At 45.1% G+C, this 23,059-nt stretch overlaps 1 protein-coding gene across 2 annotated transcripts in view; it reads right to left on the bottom strand.

The window, feature by feature from the left end:
• Nucleotides 1–254: 254 nt before the first annotated feature.
• The window catches only part of PARN (poly(A)-specific ribonuclease), a 167,527-nt gene continuing 144,722 nt past the window's right edge, over nt 255–23,059 (bottom strand). The window contains exons 23-24 of one of the 2 annotated variants that reach the window (XM_047838673.1): nt 11,286–11,479; nt 255–1,332 (exon numbers count right to left, since the gene is read on the bottom strand). In XM_047838673.1, coding sequence (XP_047694629.1) covers nt 1,280–1,332; nt 11,286–11,479 — 247 coding nt within the window. In that variant the 3' untranslated portion in view covers nt 255–1,279. Of the gene's footprint in view, nt 1,333–10,847; nt 10,899–11,285; nt 11,480–23,059 lie in introns of those variants that run through there. The other variant, XM_047838674.1, reaches the window with a different exon arrangement.

The raw sequence follows: 23,059 nt of genomic DNA, 5'->3' as shown, positions 1-23,059 counted from the left end.
TCCACCTGCCACGCAGGACACCCGGACCCTCCTACACAGCCATTCTCCACAGGGCTCGGCTCCAGCAACGGGCATCTGACTCGTTAACGCAAGTATAAGGAGTTGGAGGTTAAAAAAAAGAAAAAAAAAATCCACGAACACCAGGCTTCCTGACTTACCAGAGCTTTTTAGGGGTGATCTTTAGAGAGAAATACATCTATGTAAAGATCAAATACGTCATTCGCTTACCAAAAAGAAACAGGAGAAAACCAGAATCCTAGGAAAATTTCTTTAATTTTCATCTCTTGGAAATACATTTTTCATTTTTATTTTCCATGATACAAAAAAAGTGTTAAATATCTAACAATGATCTACATGAAACAGACCTACGGAAGTAGATCCATGAAATCCTGTCGCTGCTGTGATCTGTTTCAACAGAGAGAGGGCTGGTACACGTTGTAATCTGTGATTTCACACACACACGCACACACACACGCACGTGTACACACACATGCCACCTTACCCCCGGACACACTCCCGAACAGAGACGGCGAGCAGGCTAAGGTACGGAAAAGGGAACACAGCACTACGTGTAAAAACAGAAGTGAACTTTTTGTACTCGTCCAGTTAGCCTTGAGAAACTCACAAGTTAGGAAGAAGGACTCTAACTAAAAATGCCCCAAAGGCCAAGGCATATGGTAAGCGTCTTTATGGGTGGACGGCGTTAGACATTTTCCTACTGGAAAAACAAGCTGGAGTGCTTAGTATTTTCAGGCAGCTATGGCGGGAAGTGGGCAGACGCGAGGGGTCTCTCCACAGGGGAGACTGTAACCGCGCGCTGCGGAGGCCCCCAAATCTGCGCACGAGAACACGAAAAGAAACCTCTCGAAGCAGTAAAGACTTCAACCCCAAAACTCACGATCCCGGTGCCCCAGAATGTCAGCTCTTCGCTTATTTCACAGCCGACGATCCCCACCGGGTAGGTTCTTAAACGCGCTAAAATTCACGACGCTGGAAAAGGGGTTTCACGTGAGCAACAAATCATCAACTGGTTAATCATGTGCACATTCAAGACGGCCTACAACCGTGCTGAGTGTCAGCAGACAGTTTACATTAAAAAGGAAGAAAAGAAACGCAGCCACACAAATAAAAGAAACTGGGTTTTTGCCAGGACACAGACTTGGCTTCAAACCCCTCCCATACCACATTTCATGGAATTAAATACAGTATGGCTTCTGAATGTGCCAGCTGGGTCCTCCTCAGCCACGGCACCAGCGATTTGTTTTCCTTCGGGTCTCGGTTACCACGTGTCGGGAACCTCGAAGAGCTTGGCAGGGCTGCCCGGGAGGCCTCCTGGGGGGGGGGGGGGGGGGGGAAAAGGACAAAACAAGGTGAACAAGAAGAGGGACAGCACCTGGGGGACCAAGCGACCGGCTGGGAGCACAGCGCCCACTGCCAGCCGCAAAGGCCGAGGCAGACAGGGCTGGGCTGGGCAGAGATGGTTCACAGACAGGCCCTGCCCACGGACGGCAGTGCCCAGCAGACGGCGGCGACCCCACAGAAACTTCGCACGTAGGATTAGGGACGCGCCTCCCTGGACGGACGCCTCTGTTAACTTCACGGGGGTTAAAGCAAGGACGCTCACATATCTCTCGGGGAGCATGTACTGTATTCTTTGCCACCACACTGGGCACTCGGTTCATTTAGTCCTTTTTTTTTTTTTTAATGTTTATTTATTCTGAGAGAGAGAGATAGAGAGAGAGAGGTTTGTAAGCAGGGGAGGGGCAGAAAAAGAGAGGGAGAGGAAGGATCTGAAGTGAGCTCTGTGCTGGCAGCAATACGCCCAATGTGGAGCTCGAACTCCTGAACTGTGAGATCATGACCTGAGCTGAAGTCAGCTGCCCAACAGACTAAGCCACCCAGGTGCCCCTCTTTTTTTTTTTTTTTTAAAGCAAGGTTTACACCCAACATGTGTATCTCACGGCCCCAAGTTCAAGAGTCACATGCTCTACTGAGCCAGCCAGGCAGCCCTCCGTTCATTTAATCTTCATAAAAGCCCAGCATGGTGGTACCAATATCCCCATTTTACAGATGCAAGAGCAGACTCAGAGAGGCTAAGTAAGATGACCAGTCTCACTGCCAGAGAGCGGCTGAGACGGGACTGGCTCCTCCCATGGCATGCAGGGCCCTGTCGCGTCCCAGGACACCAGGCTCCTCTGTGCTGGGCCGTACCGGCACCCAAAGGAGAAACCCGAGGGGCTGGCGGCTTTGCAGAGGAGAGAAGCTGACCTATGGGGGTTCAGAGAGACCCCAAAAGGCAGCCTTTTCAGAGTCTGGCAACACTGGCTAAGCCCCGAAGGTCCTCTCCAGTTCCGAACAGTTTCACCAGGCAGCTGGAGGCTCTTCTCCACTCAGGACACTCCCTGGAACAGCAGCGGCACAGCTGGGCTGGGCCGGGACCAGGCGTGCCCGGGGCTGAGAGAAGGGGAACCAAGTCAGGGAAGAGCGTGTCTGCGATGGAAAGTGGGACAGACCGGGGGGGTGGCCCCGAGGTTCAGGCAGGGCTGGCAGGGAAAGCCGGCAAGGCTAACCCCAGCGGCAAATGCTCCAGCATTCCAAAAGGAGAGAGGGCTCTGATGCTTGCCTAAAATGGGAAGTTTAAAACACGGAGGAGGTGCAGCGTCCTGCAAAGTAGGAAATCAACTGGCCACCAGTGGCCACCTGAGGGACAGGAAATGTCCAAAGACAACCAGATCTGAACACACCAAGTAACACGGGATCTCGGTCACCCAAGGCAAGAATTTCCGCGTGGGATCACTGCCGGAGATACAGTGTGGACAGATGGGGTGAGGGCTCCAGCAGAAGGACACTCGGGAAGTCTTCCGCCCTGGGTCTCATCTCTGTGTCGGACACTCATGTGTCGGCACTCACAGTAAAGACCGTGAGGCCCCTCCGGTGAGCAGTGATGAGGGACAGGAGATGTTCTGGGGATCCAGGTTGATCAGAGAAGGAAACGCAGAGAGGCTCCCCTCCCCAGAACAAGGAAATACTGCAGACGGGCTGTGATGAGACCTGGCTAGCCTGACCTTCTCAATCATGCATTTATACAAGGCCTAACTGGAAGGAGGAAAAGAAACATCGATGAGGGCATTTGTATGATTCACATACCAAAAGAAATATTACAGCAGCCAAAGAGCCATTTTAAAGATTTCTTTTTAATTTTTTTTTAATGTTTAATTCTTTGAGAGACAGACAGAGCATGAGTCAGGGAGGGGCAGAGAGACAGGGAGACACAGAATCCGAAGCGGGCTCCAGGATCTGAGCTGTCAGCACAGAGCCTGATGGGGGGCTCGAACTCACGAACCGTGAGATCATGACCTGAGCCGAAGTTGGACGCCCAACCGACTGAGCCACCCAGGCACCCCGCCGATGAGCCATTTTAAAGGCAAGAGCCACACTGCCCAATGTGGGGGACTGAAGTAAATTAAAACTAGCTGCGAGGAAAGCAAATACAACAGCTAAATGGCTGAAAGCATAAGTCATCCTTAAAAGAGCACCTGCTGCTGGCTGGATGGGACTGGGTGTGGGCGTGGCTGCAGACCGGCAGACACACAGGAAGTGACTCACCCAAGAGCTGGTGAGGAGGAATGGAATTGGCGGGAGCTCTGGATGAGGCCAGCCTGGCTTGGCCATGCGACTCGCTGTATGGCTCTGAACAACTCTCACAGCCTCACCTATCAGCGGGACTGAAGACTACTTTCATGCCACACTGGCCTGCTGTGATACGGCAGAGTTCCTGACACATGAACATGTTTAATGCATGTCAGGTCCCTTCTTCTTATCAGTAAGGTGGCCCGACACCAAACATGGTCGTTGCCCAGGAAGCCTACAGCCTCCAGTCAAGAAGGGCCTAGTTTCCACTGCCTAAAACATACAGCTGCTGAGCAACAATGATGTGTCCAGAGGAACCAGAACTTTAAGAACCATCTGAAGGAGATCTAGACCAGAGGGGGCTGGAGGTCACTGATGGTGTTCTTTCCAGCACTTTCTGGAAAGGGAGCACTGTAGACTGAGGGATGAGTCTCAAAGCTAGTGGATAAGAAGCTGGGGTCAGTGTTCGGGGGAGCTCATTTTCACAGGCCTGTTTTACTAAAGTGCAGAGAATTACTCTGGAACGATTCGTTTTAAATGAGTATTTCAGGACATCTGCCTCCTGCTAGAATGGATCTCAATGCATACCCTGCATCATACACGAAAATTAACTCAAAATGGGTTGTACATCTAAATATAAAACCTAAAACCATAAAACCTCTAGAAGAAAACACAGGAGAAAATCCTTGTAATGTAGAGTCAGGCAAAGACTTCTTAGTTGTGACACCAAAAGCATAATGCAAGGAAAAAGACACGATACAATGGGCTTCAGTAAAACTGAAAATGACTATTTGGAAGATAACATTAAGAAGATGAAAAGAAAAGCAGAGTCTGGAAAAATGAGCAAAACCCAAGAGGACTTGGATCCAGAATATACAAAGAACTCTCAAAACTCAATGAGAAGAAAACAAACAACCCCATGAGAAAATGGGCAAAAGATCTGAAAAGACATTCCACCCAAGAAGAGATCTGGATGGTAAATAACCGCACAGAGACATGCGTAGCATCATTAGTCATTAGAGGAAATTCAGGTCAAAGCCATAACAAGATACCACTACAGACCCACTAAAATGGGCTACAAAGGACAATCCCAATACTGGTGACCGTGCAGAGCGACTGGAGCCCTCACACGCTGACAGCGGGAATGCACGATGGTGCAGCCACTTTGGAAAAGGCCATGCCAGTGTCTTACAAAGTAAAACACTGCACTTACTACCTGACCCAGCAATTCCACTCTTAGGTATTTACCCCAAAGAAATGAAAACTTAGTTCAAACAAAAACCTGTTCGCAAATGGTTACAGCATTTTTTTTACTTGCTTAAAAGTGGTAACAACCTACACGCCAACTGGCAAAATGGATTGATAGGGATACGTCCATAAAAAGAACACTACTCAGCAGCAAGGAGTAAGGAACCACTGGTAGATGTAATAGCATGAATGTATCTCAAATGCATTTGGTTGAGAAAGAAGCAGATCAGGGCCAGGATCTGGGGGTGGGAGGAGGGATGGAGGCATGAGGGAATCTTCTGGAATGATAAAACCATTCTCTCTCTTGATCACAATGATGGCTGTACACATGTGTTAAAATTCCTCAAATTGTGCACCTAGAAGTGAGGACTTACTGTACATAAATTGTATATATTTTTTTAATATGAAATTTATTGTCAAATTGGTCTCCATACAACACCCAGTACTTATCCCAACAGGTACCCTCCTCAATGCCCATCACCCACTTTCCCCTCCCTCCCACCCCCCTATCAACCCTCAGTTTATTCATAAATTGTATCTTAATAAAGCTGACCCTTAGGAATGTGGCTTCAAGATCCAACAAAACTGGGGCACCCGAGTGGCCCAGTCAGTTGAACGTCCGACTCTTGATTTTGGCTCAGGTCACGAACTCAAGGTTCATGAGATCAAACCCATGTCAGGCTCTGGGCTGACAGTGGTCTGACTGGGATGCTCTCTCTCTCCCTCCCTCTCTGCCCCTCCCCTGCTTGTGCGCTCAAACACGCACACTCTCTCTCAAAATGAATAAATTAACATTTAAAAAGAAAGCTAAAAAAAAACTGGGGTGCCCCGGTAGCTCAATCAGTTAAGCATCCGACTCTTGATTTCAGCTCAGGTCATGATCTCACGGTTGTGAGATCAAGCCCCATGTCAGGCTCCACGTTGAAGACTGCCTAACATTCCCCCTCTCTCCCTCTACCCCTCCCCTGTGTGTGCCTCTCTCTCTCTCAAAAAAAAAAAAAAAAAGCCAAAAAATGTAAAAATAAAATATGCTATTAATTAAAATGATGTGACTGAGAGTTTTTTAAATGGGGAAAAACACTGGATGCTAAATTGCCTAAGAAGCATGATGCCAACCAACTACATATAAAAATCCCAGGCAGACTAAAAGCACTTAGGAACAGAGTATCAGGCAACCACGGGGCTTCATTTTCTTTCCGTTTTTCTTCATTTTACAGATTTTCGTAGTGAGCACACGATTTTTATTAACAAGACCACAACAGAAAATGAAAAGTGGTCAACACAGCAGGTGACCGTTGGTGCTTGTGTACCTTTCTCCTGACAGAGCTGACAGGGAGAAATTCTGAGAGGTAAGAGATTTCTTCCCTCAGGTGAATCCAGAGCAGAATCTAAAAAACTACATGGTACCCTGGAAAAGTGCCATTGTATCATTTTCTGCAGAGTGGAATTCTGTATACAGAAAGATCCTTTGGGGTGTTACACAAACACTTTTAACCGGGAAACGTTCCAAAGTGCCTGGTGAGGGGGCGGTTTCCCACCCCCGAGAAGGCAGGGTTCCCGGGTGGCTTACGGGGAGCCCTGGCGGGCTGCCATGAGGAATGGGGACTGAGCAGCACACACCTCATGGGTCACACGGAGGCCGTCAACCACATTTCCATTGAGGAATTAAAAAGCTTGGCTGGACCTCCTGAGCCTGGACTGAGTGCTCAGCAAAGGCAGACTGAGTGACATCTAAGTAGGTCCTCCATTTTCCATGCTGTAACCTTATGGGTCTAAGCATGAAAGGTTCAACAGATTAGTCAAGACCCCAGTGAAACTGCTGGTTCTTGGTAAACACTTAAAGGTCTAATGTGTTGTGTTTTAAATGTAAGGAGGAAATGGGGTGTCTGGGTGGCTCAGTCGGTTGAGCGTCCGACTTTGGCTCAGGTCATGATCTCACAGCTCGTGAGTTCAAGACCCGAGTGGGGCTCTGTTCTGAGAGCCCAGAGCCTGGAGCCTGCTTCAGATTCTAGGTCTCCCTCTATCTCTGCTCCTCCCACGTTCACACTCTGTCTCTTTTTCTCTCTCTCAAAAATAAATAAAACATTAAAAATAATAAAAAAAAAATAAACGTAAGGAAGAAAAAGTCTTGTAGCGGCCTATCATATGACGAAAAGGATCACCAGGGAGAGCGTCTCTGGGCACTCCTCCGTGCGCTCACAGGACCCGAGAGAACCCCTGGGTACTGGTCCATCAGTATTTTGAGGACGGCCAGTCTTGTCAGCATCAGGACAGTGGGGGACACTATTCACTTATCCTCGAGAACAAGTGTGCTGTAGCAACGCATCCATTAAGCACTGCCCAGAGAACATTTCCCAGGGATACTTTATTCCAGCATAGACGACACGCGGAACTGGGTTCCTTTATGTGCCAATGGAGGATGTACCTGGAATTCTCCCAAGGAAAAGTAGATAACACTACCAATCTACGCTAATCATTAAAAATCTGAAAGGAGGGACCTACATTATGTGTAAGATTTTGGGGCACCCGGGTGGCTAAGCCGGTAAAGCGTCCAACTCTTGATTTTGGCTCAGGTCATGATCTCACGGTTCGTGAGTTCAAGGCCTGCGTCAGGCCCTGCACTGACAGCATGGAGCCTGCTTGGGATTCTCTTTCTCTGCCCTTCCCCCTGCTCATGCTCATTCTCTCTCTCTCTTTCTCTCTCTCTCTCTCTCAAAACAACTAAAAAGTTTGGGTAGATTTCACATACTGCAGAGTGGTCCAATGTGTGAGCCCTCCCCACGGCCCCCAATACCAGCTATATTTTGCTTTGCAAGTTTGTAATTCTTTGAGCCTGTTTCCTCTCTAGAAATTGGAAATAATGACATCTATACTTTACAAGCTTCTTATACGGGACAGACAGTAAAGGATGCTCCTGGCACAATGCTTGGTATGTGATAAATAAACAGTCATTCCTTTTGCAATTTAAGTCATTTTGTTAGCTGGAATGGGGTCTAGTGAACTCCTGTGTATCTTAGATATTAAAATGTATAACTGACACAGAAGACAATTTTGTGTGGGATTTACTGAGCACCAATTGTCCCAGGACTGCTACTATAGACAATATTCTATGGTCCTACTTTTTGCAACTTCCTCCTTGGAAAACAGCAAGCTCCCTAACAGATGAAACGCTTTCTTTCACACTTTCTGTGCCTTTGTTGACAATGCAGGGCACCCAACACACCTTCGTGTGTCACCTGAGGTCCTGTCAAGATACTCTCGCCAGGAGGAGAGCTGGGAGCTGCTTGGACAAGACAGATCTCCCCAGGCTGCACCAAAGTGTCCGACCCGGTAGCCGCACACAGCCCAACCTTCACAGCTCCTGGAATCCTCTGAACCCTTCAGAGCTTAACACAGACCTTTCGTGGGGTCAGACTTTTGTATTCTCCCTCGATACAGGACCTCGTGAAAGTCACCGAAGTCTGTTGACTCCACAGGTTCAGAGCCTGATATCCCGACCCACATCCTGCTGACAACATTAGCACTAAATGCTTACCACAAAGCAGCTAAGAATGACCCGTTAAACTCCCAGCTTTGCGCTGCTGGAAGGTCTCACTTGGTGAATGCTGCTCCAGAAAGCCCAATTATCTCCAGGTCTCTGGTTCAATTAAAAGCTGTCAAGATGTTTTTCTCTTTTAGTGGGACTGGTGAAGAAATACAAAATTTATCATTTTTTTTCTTTTTTAGCCCCAATTTTGAGGCAGTGACAGATTTACTGTCAATGGGAGGAGAATAAAAACCTATTTTAATGACGGCATTACACATTCGAGACCCCAAATAGCTTGTAGAAAGTTTTCACTTCGCAAGATTAAAGTTATAAAAAGGAGCTAATCTATTCATGTGGTCTATTGTTAGGTATTCTAATGTTAATACCTTTAAGATTATGCTGAGACAGAAGGGGGGGAGACCACCTGTCATCCTGTCCCTGAGAAGTAACAGATAAGCTGAAAATTCAGAAGAGAATGAGGTCAGAAGGAAAAGAATACAAGAGGGGACCCTGCCCCGCGGCATGCTGCTCGTGATCTCTGAAAGTCATGCCAACATTTAATATGAACATTCGCCGAGCAAGGACGATGTGCCAGTGGTAAGAAGGTATCGCAGGCGAGGACTAAGTATGGTACAGATTAAAAACTTCTCCAAAACTCAATTTAGGGAAGGGAAGGGTGGCAGGTCAAGGAGAACCCGGGATTCGAGGAGGCAGCTAAAATAAACAATCTGAGGGGGCACCTGGGTGACTCAGTCGGTTGGGCACCTGACTCTGGCTCAGGTCATGAGTTTGAGCCCCGCGTCCGGCTCCATGCTGACAGCTCAGAGCCTGGAGCCTGCTTCGGAATCTGCGACTCCCTCTCTCTCTCTGCCCCTCCCCCGCTCACGCTCTGTCTCTCAAAAAATCAATGTTAAAAAACATTTAAAAAAATAAACAATCTGGGCTTCAAACAGGAGTTCAGTTTTTAGTTGAAGTTAAACCTCAGCATAATGTATAAAAACATATGCAACATTTCTGCTGCTTCTTTGATTTCATTATTATCAAGGAGATTCAGAAAACTCTCTGTGGTCAGATCAGGCCACATGTAAAAGAAGGAACTGATTTGAAACACAATGAACTCTTTAGCTTGCGTATGAACCAAGTTCCAGGGCTTTACCACTTTCCTTTGATTTGACTGTAGGTTCTGCTGCCCAGAGACCGCGGTGATCCGAGACAGAGGAGGAACCATGGGGGCTCGGTCAGGGGCCCTCCCGCCCTCCCATCCGGAGCAGAAAATATGCCACTGTGCTTGTAAGCCCTGGCTTTCCTGCAGGGCAGACTTAAGGGCTCCGTGACCTTGGGCAAGTCACGTTAAACTTTAAGTCCTCTGTTCTCTGCACTGTAAAATGGACCATGGTGACTCCCTCAGAACACTAGAGCCAAGCACTTCTGCCGGGCATGAGATGCCAGGCCGGACCCTTAGCAAGCAGGGGTCAGCAGGGGCCGTAACTGTCGTCCCTGTGACAGCTGGTGGACCCGGTAGGTGATGGCTGGATCTCCCGGGCAGGGAACTGGCCCCGCAGACAGCAAGCCCCTCCCTCACGTCACGGTCCGGCGCCGTAGAGGGTCTGTGCACGGAAGGCTGGGTTAGGTCCCGAAAACCGCCCCCACAGCATCCGGGTGGTGGAGAGAATGTGGCATTCGGCTTCGGGCAGGTCTGGTGCTCCTGCCACAGCACCTAGCACATACTAGGCTCTCAACATGGGTGGGCCTCCGGTTTCCTCTGCTCCTTATGTAATTCTGCTTATGAGAGAAATCCAGGCTGCCTGGCGTTTTGCTGGGAACGGTGAAAATTCTGCCGCTGAAAATAACATGTGTAGGAGTAGGCCTCCGTGCAAATTGAAATGCACATTTAAAATACTGAGGCTACTTACACACATCAGCAAAACCTCTAAACCGTGGAGGAGAGAGAGAGGATTACCAAAATGGACTAACCATCTTTAACTAAGAAGGCCCCTGCCAAGCCTTCCTCTATCAAGAGACAGGGCTTTTTAGGGATTCCTCAAATTAAATTAAATGGATCCTAAAAGCAGCTGGTCCCATGGAAAACTACAGCAGCCCCCCTTATCTGCGGGGGACACATTCCAAACCCCCCAGAGGAAGCCTGAAACCTCTCTAGGTACCACGTGATTTCCTGCACATACACATGTGGGATAAAGTTTAATTTATAAACGAGGCACGGGAAGAGATCGACAATGGCTAATAGCAAATGAGAACAGTTAGAACAATGTACTATGATGAAAGTTCTGTGAAGTGGTCTCTCTCTTAAAATAGCTTATTCAGGGGCGCCTTGGTGGCTCAGTTGGTTGAGTGGCCGACTTCGGCTCAGGTCACGATGTCACGGTCCGTGAGTTCGAGCCCCGTGTCGGGCTCTGTGCTGACAGCTCAGAGCCTGGAGCCTGTTTCAGATTCTGTGTCTCCCTCTGACTCTCCCCTGTTCATGCTCTGTCTCTCTCTGTCTCAAAAATAAATCAACATTAAAAAAATTAAAAAAATAAAATAAAATAGCTTATTCACCCTTCTTGTGAGGACGTGAGACAATAAAATGCCCTCGTGACGAGACGGATGTGAGCTGAGTGACATAGGCACTGTGACCTAGCATTAGGCGACCGTGGACCTTCGGACAATACATCTGACCTTCTGACAAGGATCATGTGCTTCTGGACCTTGGGGGACCGCGGGTCACTGAAGCCGTGGGAAGCGAATCGTGGACAAGGGGAGACTGCTGCACATGGACTTTGCCACCGACTGAAGCCCTGCTATCATTTCTCCCCCAAAATATGAGTTTCTAGAGCGTTAAAGAGTACACACCTCCAAAACTTGAGTAAGACCTTATACAAACCTGCTGGCGAAAGCTCCTTCTTCATCCTTTTTAATTTCTTGGCCTTTTTCCTTCCCTCAGAGAGGGATTCTGCACAGGACTCTGTCTGCTCCAGCTCAGTGTCAGAAATCTCCCCTGATATTCTGGTCTCCAAGTCAGCTTCTGCTGGGCTGGGGCTCAGATTTCTCTTTCCTACCGTGCTGGTCGAGGTAAGACTGAAAGGCACACAGAGGGACGACATGAAAGGTGTGGAGACTATCAGGAAGACGAGCCTATAACGTGTCTTAATACTCTGAAGTCCATTACCACTTCACTAGCAGTCAACAACATGGGTGGCTGCCACCTACAAGTACGAGTTAAAGACCTTAATGTGAACTGAAATCCAAAGGTTTCCCCATGACAAGTCAAGGTTATCCAGGAGCACGTTCTACGTTACGCTTGTGTCCCTATGCGTACGAATCTAAGCTGCTCTGAGTGCCTCAAAGGACAACACTTTTTAAAGAAAGTTCCTGGTCTCTGTTTGGCAGGAGAAGAGCAGAACAGAAGAGTAGAGCTGAGATAACAGGATAAGAGGCGTCGTGGCGCCACGTTGGAAGACAGCCCTGTTCCCTTCATGACTGCCTCACGGACACGCGGGACAACAGGGCACTTCTTGAGTGTGTCAGCTGTCACGTTGCTCGTCATCTGAATACACTTACAGGGCAGAGCCCACCTTCACAGAATTCTCTTCTATTCCAAAGCAGTGACTTGTCAAATTTATAATTAAACCTGGCTTCTCTTTTAAAGCTTTATAGGATGTGACATGTTGAATTAAATCAAATTACATGTCCTGATTTCTCCTTGAGAAAATATGTTCCCTGAAATATAACTTGATAAAAACAGAGACCGCATGGCCGATGTGAGTCCTGTCTCCTCTAAATGGGTCTTATAAATAGATCTTTTTTTTATTAGAGCCCCCAAGTTATGAGAAACATTTAAGAATCAACTCATTCCACTTGAGGGAGGCCATTCGGGAACAGGGAGGGGGCGGGAAGGCAGAGAGCAAATGCGTACATACCCCTATTCAAGCCTTTCCTAGGAAGTGAATACTGAAAACGCTGCATACAAAAACAACACTGGCCAGCCCCTTATTCCAGTTCCTCCGTGTTACTCCTGCACTCACAGCTGCTCTGTACTTTTTACTCGTTTGCTCACGTGAAGGAGAGGAATAAACTGCTTCCCTGGTGGTTCTTAGAAGCCACGCGAGGCAGAACAGAGCTCAGAGCACACGGCCTCGAAAGACTAGCTGGCCCCTTTTCCACACGTGTCCTCTTTTTCACATACGTTACGTGCACTTTTCTGAAACACCTCTTTTATGGAAGGGATATTAAGAGGGTATACCAATGGTAATATTTTGGGAGGTTATTAAAAATTCATGCTAAAGTTTACGGTTTAAAAACCGATAATACCTTGGGGCGCCTGGGTGGCTCAGTCAGTTAAGTGACGGACTCCTGATTTCAGCTCAGGTCATGATCTCATGGTTTGTGAGTTCACACCCCGTGTGGGGCTCTGTGCTGACAACATGGAGCCTACTTGAGATTCTCTCTCTTTCTCTCTGCCCCTCCCTTGCTCCTGCTCTCTCCCTCTCTCTCTCTCAAAATAAATGAACTTAAAAAAGTTTTTTTTTTTAACATTTATTTATTTTTGGGAGACAGAGAGAGATAGAGCATGAGCAGGGCAGGGGGAGAGAGAGACAGGGAGACACAGAATCTGAAGCAGGCTCCAGGCTCTGAGCTGTCAGCACAAAGCCTGACGTGGGGCTCGAACCCACGAACCGCGAGACTATGACCTGAGTCAAAGTTGGACGCTCAACTGACTGAGCACCCAGGCACCCCAAAGTAAATGAACTTAAAAAAAACCCTGATAATATCTTTTAAAAGTTTTCTTAAAGGGGCACAAGGGTGACTCAGTCTTAGGTTAAGCGTCCAACTTCAGCTCAGGTCATAATCTTGCAGTTCATGAGTTCAGGCCCTGCATCGGGCTCTGTGCTAACAGTCCAGAGCCTAGAGCCTGCTTTGGACTCTGTGTCTCCCTCTCTCTCTCTCTGCCCCTCCCCTGCTCACTCGCTCTTTCTCTTTCTCTCTCTCTCAAAAATAAATAAACAAAAAGTTTTCTTAAAGACAAAAATAATTTTGGCCGGTTTCTGAACATTCAGAAAATTCAAAAAGTGTTAAAAAACAGTAAGGACCTGCTTTTCTACCACAAAAGGGGAAGGGGCCAAAAAATTCCTCTGTACTGTAAATCCTGGAACCTGGTAGCCTCTGAGACATAAATGTTTAATGAAAACTCCGCTGGGACTTTGAGAAATACAAAGTCTAGAAATAGCCCCAACTGCATAACAGAAATCTAGAGTATGATAAAGGTAGTATCTCAAACTACTGGGCCAAAGATGAACATTTCAACACTTTTCCAGGGTTGGAACAGCTGAAAAAGGATGCATCAGACCCATTCTTCACTTGGTACAAAAGAATAAACACCAAATGGATCAGATATCTAAGTGTAAAAAATGAAATTATCTAGGGGCGCCTGGGTGGCTCAGTTGGTTGAGAGTCCGACTCCTTCTTTTTTTTTTTATGTTATTTTTGAGAGAAAGAGAGAGACAGAGTATGAACAGGGAAGGAGGAGAGAGAGAGGGAGACACAGAATCTGAAGCAGGCTCCAGGTTCTTGGCTGTCAGCACAGAGCCTGATACAGGGCTCGAACTCATAAACCGTGAGATCATGGCCTGAGCTGAAGTCGGAAGCTTAAGTGACTGAGCCACCCAGGTGCTCTGAGTGTCCGACTCTTGATTTTGGCTGAGGTCACAATCCCAGGATCGTGGGATCAAGCCCCGCATCAGGTTCTGCACTGAGCATGGGGCCTGCTTGATTCTCCCTCCCTCTCTCCCTCTCCCTCTCTCTCCCCTGCTTGCTCTCTGTCTCTCTAAGTTAAAAAAAAAAAAAAAAAAAAAAGAAAAGAAAAAGAAAAAGAAACTCTCTAGTACCACAACAAAACATGGGTGAATTCTGGGTATACAAAAAGGCTTTCTCACTATGACTCACAATCCAGATGCAATAAAAAATTTGTAAGTTTGACCTCATAAAAACCTTTTGCATGGCAATAAATGAGATGAGCAAAATCAAAAGGCAAATGAGGAACCAAGAAAAAATATCTGTGACATACATCACAGATGAAAGGTTAATGTCCCTGATATACAAATAACTCTCAAACTGAAGAGAAAAAAGGATAAAAAATCCTACAGAAAAATGGGCAAAGCTATGAATTCACTGTTATGGAGGGAAAGGTGGCAACATCTAACAAAACTATGTATTCATTTACTCTTTGAGCCCACAATCCCACTTCTAGGAATCTGGAAGGCACACCTCCAACATTGCAAAAATATGTAGGCACAGGGGATTCGTTGCAGCTTACGGTTTGTTTGTTTGTTTTTTAACTTTTTAAAAATGTTTACTTATTTTTGAGAGAAGAGACAGAATGTGAGCAGGGGAGGGACAGAGAAAGAGGGAGACACAGAATCTGAAGCAGGCTCTAGGCTCCGAGCTGTCGGCACAGAGCCCGACGTGGGGCTCAAACCCTTGAACCCTGAGATCATGACCTGAGCTGAAGTCAGGCGCTTAACCGACTGAGCCACCCAGGTGCCCCACTGCAGCTTTATTTGTAATTAGGAAATACGGCCAAAATGTCTAAGCATGGGAAATTGGTTACGTAAACTGTGTACACATAATCAATGAAGTTCGGAGCAGTTGTAAGAAACAATGAAGATCTCAGAGAACTGATAGGGAAGGATTTCTAGTAAGGAAAGTGAAAAAACGCAACTTATGAACCCAGTACTCCCCATCTGGAGTGGGGTGTGGGGAAGAACCCTTAAGGAGTTTTGCATCTTCTGCTGTTCAGTGAGTGAAACCATTCCGAAAATACTTAGATGCATTACGGCACTGAGTGAATCTGATGCGCTGATGTTGTTGGAAGCCAGACATAAAAATACTAGAATGGGGGAAGACAAGGAAGAGCCCCATGGGGATGGAGTGGAACGGTTTTTAAAACAAGTACGTTACATGTGCGCATCCACACATGTGCGTGTGTGCGCACCACTATGTGGGTGTGCACGTGTGTATGTCCGTGCGCTATCCACTGAAAGGGCCTAGGAGCAAGGAGCACATCTAGTGTCCATATCTTAACTTCTAATACCATAACCTGAAAAGAAAAACCAGGGCTTCTCGAAGAACTGGCCCATTCCACAGGTGGCCTAAAGGAGGCACAGAATGAGCCTGGAACATCCCACAATATTACCACAAAGGAGGAAACTCCTCAAGAGATGATGAGGCGTGTATGTCACGGGACCTAAGGACCAGGTGGAGAGGGCTTTCACTGGCCAGATATTTAAGCACCAAAATAATTAAAAGGCAATAACAAATTCTAAACTGTTGAAAACATAGAAATCCATGGGTTTAGAGAATACATAATACGGGGTAGGGGGGAGGGAGAAGGGAGAGCTCTTCTAGTTGAGTAGTAACTATGAAATGGTAATGGCGGAAGACAAATGGAGTTCCCAGGTGACCCTTCTGCAGCCATCACACGAAGGATGGTTGAGGCAAATATCATCGGTAGCTGCTACATCTGAGGAGATTTTTTTTAATTATTATTTTTTTAAGTTTATTTATTTTGAGAGAGAGAGAGCGCGCATGCAGTGGAGAGGGAGAGGATCCCAACCCAAGCAGGCTTCACGCTGTCTGCACAGAACGCAACGCGGGGCTCAAACTCACAAACCCCAATCATGACCTGAGCTGAAACTAAGAGTGAGACGCTTAACCAACCGAGCCACCTAGGTGCCCCATCTGGGGAGATGTTTTGATGAAGAGGAGGATATCTTCACGGTCTGAAAGTGTCTCCCAACACAGTGATACCGTCACAAAGGCACAGCATCACTTATGTACTATTCCGGTCAGGACTGTGTGACAGAAACGTAACCACGATGAAACATCAGACAGACCCAAATGAAAACCATTTTACTGAAAAAGGGTGCTGAGGGGAGGTGCTGGTGTTCCTCAACAGTGTCACTGTCATAAAAGAGACCAGGGAGCCACCGAAAAGTAGATGTTAGACATTCCCACAGACTGGTCTTCTAACGGACGGGGGGAAGTGATACAGATAATGCTAGATCAAATAATACAACTTGGATATGAACAGTATATTAAAATATTATATCAATGTTAAATTCCTGAGATCGGTAACTGTGCTATTATTTACATGCAATGACATTCACTCGTTTTAGGGGTACAGTTTGGTTAATTTTTGCAACTGTGTGTACAACTATGTAAGGACAAAGACAACAAAAAGAGAAGAGTTCCCTTTCTCTAAAAAGATTCCTTGGGCCACTCTGCCCCGAATTCTCTGATCTGCCTGCAATCCCTATAGTTTCGCCTTTTCTAGAAGTTGGTATATGTGAAATCACACAGTCTTTGGTCTTTTGTGTTTGACTCTTTCACTTAACACAATACCCTGAGAACCAGCCATGCGGCTGCAAGTACTGGCATTTTATTCCTTCTATTACTGAGCGTTATTTCACAGTAGGGCCATACCACAATTCGCGTGCCAGCTGACGGACATTTGGGCTGCCTCCTACATTTGGCTGTTATAAATAATAATACCGTGAACACTTGTGGAAAGGCTTTTCTGGATTTTTTTTTTAAGTCATGGTAAAATACACATAACATTAAATTCACCATGTTAACCACTTTAAGTGTATAGTTCAGTGCTATTAAGTACATTTGTAATGTTGTGAAACCACCATCACCATCCATTTCCCGTATTCTCAGTTTGCAAAACTGAAACTCTGTACCCATGAAACAGTCACTCCCTGTTCTCCCTTCTTCCCAACCCCTGGCAACCACCATTCTTTCTGCCCCTTTGATTTTGACTACTCTAACAGGTATCTCATATAAGTGGAATCGTGTAGTATTTGTCCTGTGACTGGCTTATTTCACTTAGCACGATGTCACGCAACGTTCATCCACGTTGTAGCTTGTGTTAGAACATCTTTTCCTTTTAAGGGTGAATACTATTCCATTGTGTGCTTATCCATTCATTTGTCAATGGACACCTGGGATGCTTCCGTATTTTAGCTGTGAAAAATACTAATTTGAACCAGGGTGTACAAAGACCTTGCTTTCAATTCCTTTGGGCATATACCAAGACATGGAATTGTTGGATCAGACAGTTAAGTTTGTTTTTAGTTTTGAAGGAACCATCATACTGTTTTCACAGCAACATTCCCACAAACAGTGCATAAGGCTCCAAATTCTCCACATCTTCTTTAACACTTGTTCTTTTCTGGTTTGTTGTTTTTGTTTGTTTGTTTGTTTGTTTGTTTGTTTGTTTGTTTTTTACAGTAGTGATCCTAATGGGTATAAGGTGGTATCTCACTGTGGTTTCCATTTACATTTCCCTAATGATTAGTGATGTTGAGAATCACTAATCGGCTTATCAGCCATTTGTATATCTTCTTTAGAGATACATCTATGCAAGATCTTTGCCTGTTTTTGAATCAGGTTGGTTTCTGTTGAGTTTTAGTTCCCTGTAAATGCTAGATATTGATCCATTATCGGAGATAGGAGTTCATTCTGTGTATGGTGTAAGGTAAGGGTCCAACTTCATTCTTTGCATTTGGATATCCAGTTTACCCAACACCACTTACCGAAAAGTCTGTCCTTTCTGCACAAAATGGTCTTGGCATTATTACTTCAAAAATGATTTGACTGCGTATGGGAAGGTTTATTTCTGGGCTCTCTATTCTATTCCATTGCTTTCTGTGTCTGTCTTCAGGCCCATACCACACTGTTTTGGTTATTGTAGTTGTGCAGTAAGTCTTAAAATCAGAAAGTGTTAGTCCTCCAAATTTGTCCTTCTTTTTCAAGATTGTTTTGGCTACTTAGGATTCCTTGAGAATATATATAAATTTTAGGATGGACTTTTCTATGTCTGCAAAAAATGTCATTGGGATTTTGATAGGGATTGCACTGAATCCATAGATCAGTCTGGCTGGTACTGACATCTTGACAATATCAAGTTTTCAATCCATGAACATGGGGTATCTTTTCATTTATGAAGATCTTCTTTCTTTTGGCAGTGTTTTGTTGTTGGGAAGACAGAGCCAGCTCTATCTTCCTCTTCTTACAAGGGCACTAATTCCACCATGAGGATCCACCCTCATGACCCTATCTAACTTTAACCACCTTCCAAAGGCCCCATCTTCTAATACCATCACATTGGGAGTTAGGGATTCAACACATGAACTTGGGGGTGCGGGTGCCACAATTCAGACTAATAGCACAAGGTCACTAATACTTTTTCCATCTTTTCTTCTAGAAGTGTTATAGTTTTAATTCTTACATTTAGGTCTATGAGCATTTCAAGTTAACCATGTATATGGTGTGATTTAAGAGAAGTTCAATTTTTGCATACCACTACACAATTGTTTCACAACTATTTGTTGACAAACCTAACTCTGCCTCCTGGATTATCAGCACCTTTGTCAGGAATGTCAAAATTTTCCAACTTCCTGACAGTTGTTAATCTTGAGAGTTTGAGAACAAGAAGTCAGAATTCCTGAATAATAAATTATTCTATACTTTTCATAGCACTTTACTACATGTTTTTAAATAGTAGTTATAATCGTAAATAATGAATCACCTTTCTGTGACAGGGTTATATTTAAAGTTTCAGGGGTCAGTTCAGTAAAATAAGATATAATAATAAATGTATGGTTATTATGATTACAAACTATACAGTGTGACAAAATTATGTATTTCCATAACATGTAAAAATAATCTCTACCTGATATATATATTTGGTAAGAGAAAACATTAAAAGGATAAAACACTAGCACTGAATGGATGCCCAATAAACATCATTTAAAAACTAAAAAATGGAGCGCCTGGGTGGCTCAGTCGGTTAAGCATCTGACTTCAGCTCAGGTCATGATCTCATAGTCCACGGGTTTGAACCCCGCATCGGGCTCTGTGCTGACAGCTCTGAGCCTGGAGCCTGCTTCAGATTCTGTGTCTCCCTCTCTCTCTACCCATCCCCCATTCACGCTCTGTGTCTCTCTCTCTCTCTCCCTCTCTCTCTCAAAAGTAAATAAACATTAAAAAATTTTTTTAACTAAAAAATGTCACAAATATTTAATATTTAAAAGTTATTCTTAAATAAGATTTTAAAATACATAACTACTAATTGCTACTATTTGTCTTATAACAAATAATCCAGATGCAGAAAAGTTTCTTTCATGTTGTGCTGAAGTTGGTCAAATTGTTCTGAGTGTGTCCAAAGCAAATACAAGCTGGGTGTTAAGATTACATATTGCTTCATGTAAGCTCATTTCCTCTTTGAGGGATGAAAACATTTTGTCTGCTTGCCTTGATTTTGGTTTTGATATTGCTTGGCCTAATTCAGATTTGGGATGAGCTGATTGCACATCAAAGTATTCCACGATGCTATTTACATCTTGCCTTTGCATTTCTTCCGTAGAGGTAATTACAAAGAACTGTAGCCTTACAGCAAATATTCAAACACTAGAACGCCACTGGATTCCATTAAGATGACATAACATTTGGGTATCCTGGCAAGGTCAATAGAGCTATTACAGAGAAACATGTTTCAGAACTGCCAATTTAAAGACTGCTTCCAAAACTTATTATTTCTTGGAACAAGATTTGCAGGATTTCTATAAAGTGTACTGATGTGAGTAAACTCATTAATATGTTTTTATTTATAAAAATGACTCACTGTTAGCAACAGCCAAGGCTACAACCATACACTTACAACATGGTGGCAGTGACGAATGGGAATGATGGATGTGACCGTGGCCCCTTCTGCTCCATACGCTCCTGTGCTGGTCTCTGAAATGCTGACCTTAACCTTTGACACTGATTCCACTCTTGCTTTCAACTTCATGTGAGTGGATTCCTTTGAACTAGTAATACCTATGTTGATCATTAAACTTTAAGGCCCACAGATTTTCTTCCTTTATCCTGATTAGTTGACTGATTTTTCTCACAACTTGGAGTAACATAAAATGTCCCTAGAGGGGTGCCTGGTTAGCTCAGTCGGTTGAGCATCCAACTCTTTATTTCAGCTTAGGTCATGATCCTCTAGTCATGGGATTGAACCCCACATCGGGCTCTGTGCTAAGCATGGAGACTGCTTAAGATTCTCTCCCTCTCCCTCTCTCTCCCTCTCTCCCCCTCTCTCCCTCTGTCCCTCTCCCCCACTTGTACACACTCTCTCTCTAAAATAAAATTTAAATTTAAATTAAAAAAAAAAGTCCCTAGAAATGTCAGGAAGAGATTCCTGCATGGAAACGCTGCTGGAACTCAACAGACCATAAATGTGTGGTTGTGTTTCTGGACACTCTATTCTGTTTCATCATCTATTCGTCATTCCGTATGCCAGCACCACACTGTTATTATATCTGTAGCTTTATAGTAAGTCTTAAAGACAGAGGATAAGTCCTTCAGTTGGCTGGGAGGTTCGTGCTGCTGGATAAAATAGCCATTTTTCATTTTAAAGGGCTACCCAGTTTACAAAATTCTCTCGTTTGATACTTGGAGATGAACATTTTAAGCTGGATGTGTGTTTTCATTCCCCTATACAGGCGAGAAACCTCACCTTCAGAGTAAGTGACTTCCCCCTGGATGGGCAGCCGGTTAGGTAGATCTGAGATGGTCCTCCCAGTCCGAGAGGGCCTTCGAACTGCTTCACTACCCACCCGCCCTGCCCAGTCCCAAGTTCCCAGCGCTAGTGCTCCTTCTGTAGGTCCACGTGAAAAAAGAGGCCCTCCGTAAAGTTTCCCTGGACACCCAGCAGAGCCCGAGAGGCCCCTGCCCCTGTTTTGTTTTCCTCTGAAGACTCATCTCTGTCCGGGCTTTGCATTTACTTCTTTGCTTGTTTATTCTCTCTCTCTGCCACTACCATGTAAGTTCCGTGAGAACAGGTTCTCACAATCCTTGATGGCCAGGGGCCTCTCAGTACCTGGGTTGGGGCCATCAGTCAGCCCTCTGCAGTCAAGGTTTGCTGAAGGGATGGAATAAATGAAGTGAATGCTTCCCCTCTAAGAGCAAGAAGGCAAGTGACAAACAACAAATTGCTCATTTCATCCTCAATTATATATGACGTTAACATGGTTTACATTCCAGTATATAGTCAACTTTCCCTATCTGTCTGGACAAAAACACATTCCCTATGAGATATACCTAACAGAAAGAAGGAATCTAATCTCCCTCTGAGCAAACTACCTCACAAAGCAAAATGAACTGGAAAAATCTGCGGAAGTGGGAGCTAGAAAATGCATTTTTATTGTTCTCACAAATTCTCATGCTGAATTCAAATTCCACGAGCATGAGTGTCTCTGTGTTTGTGGGCATGATCTGGGTGGCCAGGGGAGGATGTTTACTAGGCTACGCTCCATTCAGAAGGCAATCCCTTGGACACAGCTGATGAACTGTGACTCTCATTTCTAACAAAGAATTTGAGTTTGAAAAGCAAAATTAAAATCAAATAAGGTATGTCTGTATGCTAGCTACCCAGGATTAAGGGATATCTCTTAAGGGATGAGAGAAGCATTATTCCCCCCTCATATGGGGGAAGCAGGGAAAAGAAAGAGAATATATGAATATATTGAGTGAGTATGTGGCTCAGTCCTAGGTATCAAGTTCATAGTTAAATAGGAGATTGGCCTAAATAAGTGAAAAATTGGTTCTGGTTGCAAAGAATCAATGGCATGCAACGTGGTTTGAACTTGGCTAAATAATCCCGTACTGCTAACTTACTTTAATTCAACACAGAAAAAATTAACTGATGATGCACAGAGAAATTAATCATAATTCCGAGATAAGGAATTTATACTCAACACATAATTAGTTGAAGCCAAATTCAGAACAAACATGTGAAATTTTCAGAGGCTGGGATGAAATTTACTTTCGCACTGAAGTTTACTTTTGTCTCTGATGAATGGATTTACTAATCAAATCAGTAATGTGAGCAAATCAAAACTCCCCCTATACCAAAAGTCCAACTGTTGCAGAAAATAAACAGCTTTTTAAAAATTTCCAGGAAGTTAAACACGACCAGTTGGACACACATATTTATCTGTAGAGAGATATAAATAACTTGACCAAGGCACAGAGAACAGGAGAGGCAGCATCAGAGGACAGGATGTCAGCTCACTTTGGAGACACTCTTTGGAGACGACAAGGAGAAAGAAGAGTGCCAAAGAACTTTGCACAGAGGAGGAAACGGAAATCTAAGTGTTGTATAAAAAGCTGATTCACTCTCAACAGAGCCCTGCGAAGTCTCAGCAAATAAGAGGCACCAGATTCCTAAAACAAGGAGGTGACAAGACGGGAAAGGCCGTCCTAGGATCCCCGCCCCTGTCCCAGGGAAGCCGGGGACCAGCATACCCCCAGGCCAAGAGGAGTGGGACGGGGGTTTGCTTTCTCCCAGAGGCACTAAGCCCAGAAGTGCAGAGTGGGATTGAGTAGGACAATAAGGAGCGATGAACAGGGGAAGGAGCATCCCCCACATCCTGAGAAGGGAGGCCAGGCCCCCAGCTCCCTCCTGCCGATCAGTACTCAGAGCACCAACAGTCAGGCTCACTTCCCCCGAGGTACAAATCAGAAAATCAACATCTAAAAATACCTGAATCCTTACAGCTAATGCCACAATGTTGAATGCTTTTGTCCTAAGATCAGGGATAAGAC

The sequence above is a fragment of the Prionailurus viverrinus genome, chromosome E3 (assembly GCF_022837055.1).
Source record: "Prionailurus viverrinus isolate Anna chromosome E3, UM_Priviv_1.0, whole genome shotgun sequence".
NCBI classification, from domain to species: domain Eukaryota; kingdom Metazoa; phylum Chordata; class Mammalia; order Carnivora; family Felidae; genus Prionailurus; species Prionailurus viverrinus.
The sequence above is the reverse complement of the archived record's forward strand: the minus strand, read 5'-3'. Positions and strand labels throughout refer to the sequence as shown.